At 63.8% G+C, this 5515-nt stretch overlaps 1 protein-coding gene across 4 annotated transcripts in view; it reads left to right on the top strand.

Moving 5' to 3' along the window:
• Positions 1–5515, top strand: part of GRAMD1B (GRAM domain containing 1B) — a 76321-nt gene that overhangs the window by 61319 nt on the left and 9487 nt on the right. For all 4 annotated transcript variants that reach the window (XM_006770328.2, XM_015568184.1, XM_015568185.1 and 1 more), the window contains exons 10-13: positions 1882–2025; positions 2869–2987; positions 3225–3367; positions 5162–5265. In XM_006770328.2, coding sequence (XP_006770391.1) covers positions 1882–2025; positions 2869–2987; positions 3225–3367; positions 5162–5265 — 510 coding nt within the window. The remainder of the gene's footprint in view (positions 1–1881; positions 2026–2868; positions 2988–3224; positions 3368–5161; positions 5266–5515) is intronic.

Here is a 5515-nt window from a genome sequence, read left to right as displayed (position 1 = left end):
CTCTGAGAAAACAGGCCCCAGGGAGAAGCAGGCGACGCTGTCCTGTCGCCTCGGCCGCGCTCCCCTCGGGGGCCTATGGCAGAAGGAGCCACTCTGCCCTCCGGCTTGCTGTGCCGTTTGGTGGACAGTGGGGGCAGACCTTGCCCGGTTCCTGGCCTCCACGTGGGGGACGTCACCTTCTAGCATTCAGTAGGATTTACTTGTTTACTCTGTTTATTATGTTTGTGTATTTTCTTCACTAATATAGCTCAAGCACATCCTCCGTGCTGAGGGCTGGAAAGGTGCCCCAGGTGGAGGCCGAGTCGGCCGGCTCCGGGTGGGGGGGAGGCTGGTGGGCAGCAGAACCGTTTTAAGGTTCACTGGTTATCCGCGGGGACCCCTCTCAGGGCCTTGCTTGCAGGAACGTCATCGGTCCCGCTTTGTCTGTCTTTGCTCAACAGCTGAGTGCCTTGTCCTGCTCCCCAGGCTTGTCACTCACCTTACCCCCCTCCCACGCTGGCGCTGGCTGGCCCTGAGCGCGTCCCTCCCAGGGGTGGGCAGTGTCTGCGACCCGGGAAGCGCAGCCCACGCTGCACCTGGAAGGCAGTAGTTGTGGTAGAAACTGGCTGTAGTGCCTGCAGCGGGGATAGGAGACCCGGACCCTGCCCTTCTCCAGGGTCCTCAGAGAACAGCCCTCACTTCCTCCCGCTGCTCTGGCCTCACGCGGAACGTGCTGCTGCTTGCGGTCCGGGCGGAGCCAGGCGCAGTGTTGGTGGGCTTGGTTGGTGGTGTGTGTGCCTCCATGCAGGAGGGGCCGGTGCTGACCTGGTGAGCGGATGGAGACAGTGCACATTCATCGCTGTGGTCTTTCCCGGGGTCCCATCCCCACCGCCCCCCCCCCCATGGCCTCCTTGGTTTCCCCACCCCCGTCCCGGGGGCAGGGCCCGGCGAATGCCTGTGCATGTTGCTCCTGCATCCTGACCGGGGTGCCATTTGTGCAAACTGACAACGTTCTCTCCCATACAGTCCTGGGCACGGATCCTGTAGGATGCCCCTGAGCTCCTCCGTGGCCCCTCAGGGTCTCAGGGCGCTTGAGACCCTACAGCAGCGCAGTCATCGGCTGCGGGCACCCAGGCCTCGGGGGAAGCACGGGGGCTTCAGCCGCTCACCTGTACCCTCAGCCACGTTCTCCTGGCGCAGATGGAAGCTCCAGACATTTGGAAGTCACTGCCCACCTGTCAGGGCTCAGTGGCTGAGCGTCAGCCTATCGACCAGGGGGTCACAGTTCGATTCCCGGGTGGGGCCCAGGCCCAGGTTGCAGGCTCGATCCCCAGTGGGGGGGGAGGGGTCGAGCGGATCAATGATTCTCTCTCATCATTAATGTTTCCATCTCTCCCTCTCCCTTCCTCTCTTAAAAATAAATAAGTGAATAACTGTAAAAGCTGTTGAAATCTTGGAGACTGGGCTGCTTATGGAAGGAGAGGAGCCCTAGCGATCATGGCCTGCAGAGCTGCCTCAGAAACTTGCACAAACCGATGACGGCAGGGAGTCAGCATCTTGAGCTCACCTCTGCGGGCAGTGCCATTCGCCGGCATGTAGACGCGATGGCTGGACCTCCGGGTCCTGGCGAGCCCGGGCAGTAGCCATGTGTGTAGATCTTAGTCTGAGGTAGCTGCCTTCATGAGGGAGCATGAACGTGTAAAAGCAGACGGCACAGTCCCGAACTCTCTGAGGGCTGAATGCAGGGACTGGCATCGCAGGAGTGGTGTGTGTGCCCGGGACGGAGGAGGCAGCGCCCACTCCACGGCTCCTCGCCCCGCGGTGGCCGCACCGCAGCAGCCCCCGGACATCGCTCTGTGTCCCCCGGGCACCGCCTCACAGTCACTATCGTCCTCTCTGCAGGGGAGGTCCAGGCCTTCTACGAGGACCTGAGCGGCCGGCAGTACGTGAATGAGATCTTCAATTTCAGCGTGGACAAGCTCTACCACCTCCTGTTCACCGACTCGCCCTTCCAGCGCGACTTCATGGAGCAGCGGCGCTTCTCAGGTGCTCCTCCCGGCCGGGGCTGGCACTGCCCTCCCGCCACCACCCGCTTCCCTCTCTTCCAAGCACCTCCTCCCAGGCCACGCTCCCGCCGGGCTCTGCTCCTCCCGCCCCAGGGCTGCAGCGTGGGCTTGCCCACCGGGTGCCGGGCCAAAGGCTCACAGAAGTCCCGGCGTGCAGGGCACCGTCTCGTCAAGAGCAGCAGCTGCCACTCACTGGTTAGGCGCCTGCTGTGTGCCAGGCACCGTGCATTACCGTCTAATGCTCATGCCTGCCCCGTGTACGAGGATGGTGACCCCCACGTGCCCTCGAGGACTCTGGGACTCAGGCTGTTACGACCTCGCCCAAGGCCATGCGGCTAAGGAGGGGCTGAGCCAGGCTTCGAACCCAGGAGTCCCGAGGCCATGCCTTATGCCTCCCTGCTCCTGTCTCCTCCCTGCGCCCCACCCTGGCCCAGCGAGGCACCACGTCTGAAAGAGCAGCTGGGCCTCACCAGCCTGCTGCCGGGAGGGGAGGGCACGGAGGACATGGCTCAGAGGAGGGGCTTGTTCCCAGGGTCCCAGGCCCTCGTCACAGTCCCGCCAGTGTTGCCAGCGTCCCTGTGGGCGGCCCCAGGACCTCCTGCCCCGTCCGGGAATAGTCAGTGTGCGGAGCCTGGGCAGAGCCTGCGGTGCCACAATGAGCCTCTTTCTGTGGAACCCCCCCTCCCCCAGCCTCTCTGCCCGCGGGCTCCCCTTGGCTGCCTAGGAGGCCAGTGGCTCTGCTGGGTCATCAGAAGTTCCCTGGAGGGAAGCCGCTGGGGAGGCACCTCTCGCCCTCCTCACTGCAGGGCTCTCGCCCCCTCAGATATCGTCTTCCACCCCTGGAAGAAGGAGGAGAACGGGGACCAGAGCCGCCTGATCCTTTACACCATCAACCTCACCAACCCACTGGCTCCCAAAACGGCCACCGTCAGGGAGACACAGGTGAGGCGGGAGCAGGGGCGGCTGGCGGCCTCATCCTGCGGGGAAGGTGCAGCCAGACGTGCGGGAGTTCTGGGTGCAGGTGCTCCTGGACACGCAGCCTGTCGCATGCTTAGACGCTGCCATTTCCAGCGGCGCCGGGTCCTCCGTTCAGACGCGCGGGGCCGGGTGGGGCAACGAGGGCAGGGGTCCCTTCCCCGCGGTGCGCCTCGGCCACATGTGCGCGCTTCCTCCATGCAGACCATGTACAAGGCGAGCCAGGAGAGCGAGTGCTACGTGGTGGACGCCGAGGTCCTGACCCACGACGTGCCCTACCACGACTACTTCTACACCGTCAACCGCTACACACTCACGCGCGTGGCCCGCAGCAAGAGCCGGCTCAGGTGTGCTTGCCGCGGCTCGCCGGAAGGGTCTGGAAGGACGCTCGCGAGGTCCTTACGTGGGGAACATGCATTTGTTCCCGAGGAAGGAGGAGGAGGAGGAGGCGGTGGGAGATGGGCCTGCTGGCCGTCCCTTCTCCACCTTCTTTCCAGTCCCTCTCCGACCCCCTGTCCTGACAGCTGTTCTCACGCGCCTGCTCGCTGCGCTCTGTGTGTCTGTGGTGCAGTGTCTGTAGCTGCTGCTGCTTGTGGTCTGTGGTTTAAAGTGCTGTCTGGAAGGTGCGTTCTTTAGAATGACCGAAGGAGGTGGGCTTATTCTCACTTTTCAGACTAAAAACAAGGGTTGTAAGTGGAGTAGCTTTGCCAAGAGTCAGATTCCCCGTGAGCCTGAGAGCAGGTCTAGGAACCAGCCCCGGCCCCTTCCACCGGCGGCGCCACCTGCCACACACACCCTGGCACAATGAGCCTGGCACAGGGCCAGCCCCGGGGCCCCTGTTCCCAGCCCTCGGCTCAGGGCCCAGGCCCTCAGCATGCACTCGCCGCCGGGTGATGGCGTGAGTGACAGCATCTGCCGTGGGCAGGACCGGTCCGGGCACTGGGATGTGCATTCGAGGAGGAAGGAGCTCGGGCCCTGAAATCTGAAGAAGCCGTAACCTGGAAAGCCTGGCCCTTTGTACTCCATAAGCGTCTCTAGACGCCAGCGGTGGACCTGCCCCACGCGCCGCGCGTCTGTAGCCACAAACCTCGCGTGTTAACGCTGGTCGCCCAGCGTAAAGTCAGACTCACTGGTGACACCTCCGGGTTTGTAAAGAAGATGGTGGTAACTTAAATTCGCAAATATTCCAGCGCATGTGGAAGAAGCTCCAATGTCATGGTTTCCGTTTAGACGCGTGGCCGTTAGCTGGCTAGACATCCCCCCCCCCTCCCGCCCCCAACCAGTGATGGTTACAGACCTGATCTCGGGCCACGGTGCTTTGGTTGCACGGAGGGCACTCACTCGTGTCATTCGAATAAAATCGCTGCTTAGTGAGAAGCTCAGAGAGATGCCTGGAACCAGGACGGCCTGAACACCACACCCAACAAAGGGCAGCACCTGCTCATCGCCTTCTGACAAGATGTTTGTTTTGCTGTCTGCACAGCTCGCGGCATCTGCTCCTCCTCTCCCTTCACCTCCCTCCCCTCCCTTCACCTCCCTCCTCCTCTCCCTCCTCCTCCCTTCACTCTCCTCCCTTCACTCTCCCTCCTCCCCACTGTGTCTGAGTTCTCCATTCCCGCCTCCTTGGAGGAGCTTCTGAATGGCTGTTCTTTCTGTGCACTTCTCGCTGCTGTAGCTTATTCCCCAGATAGAACATTCCAGAGGGGTCCCCCAGCTCAGTGAGCAGGTGGTGGGCGGGCGGCGATGGCTGCACGAGCAGCTCACCGCAGGCTCAGGCGCGGCTGGCGTCCCTGAGGGAGGAGACGGGCAGGACAGTCAGCCTGGAGCAGGGACACAAGCTGGAAGGAAGTCTGGGCAGATGAGGATGAGCTGGGGAGAGGCACAGGCCCCGGCTGCCTGGGGACACGAGGGAGGGGCGGCCGCAGCCAGGCTGGTGCTCCTCCAGGGAGAAGCGATGAAGCCCAGAGCCCGGTGGAGAAGAGGCGGCCACGGCTGGCGGCTGCTGGGCACCCTTGCGAGGCCACAGCCCTGGCGCCACCGACCTCAGAGGGTGGCCGTGGGGGTGATGCGCGTGGAGCCGCCCCGGACTAGGGCCGGGCTGACCTTCCGGGAAGCGCTGACCTCGGTCTGGCTTGTCGCAGGGTCTCCACTGAGCTGCGCTACCGCAAGCAGCCCTGGGGGCTGGTGAAGACGTTCATCGAGAAGAACTTCTGGAGCGGCCTGGAGGACTACTTCCGCCACCTGGGTGAGCGCCACGGGACCCAGGCGGCTGGCACGTTCCGGGGAGGAAACGTGGAGAATGGGAGCGGCCGGGACGGGAGGGTCACGGGCCCTGAGCCTGCCCGAAGCGCACACAGGTGTGAGCACGTGCCCGTCCCAGAGCCCGCCTGCTCTGGGCCGTGTCCCGGGACCTGTGACCCCGCTGGGAGCCCGAGGTCCGTCGCAGGGATGAGTGTGGTGGCGGGGAGACGCTGTGGAGGCACCGGAGGGAAGCG

Source organism: Myotis davidii, unplaced genomic scaffold (assembly GCF_000327345.1).
Source record: "Myotis davidii unplaced genomic scaffold, ASM32734v1 scaffold803, whole genome shotgun sequence".
Taxonomy (NCBI): domain Eukaryota; kingdom Metazoa; phylum Chordata; class Mammalia; order Chiroptera; family Vespertilionidae; genus Myotis; species Myotis davidii.
This window is presented reverse-complemented; position numbering and strand designations above follow the sequence as displayed.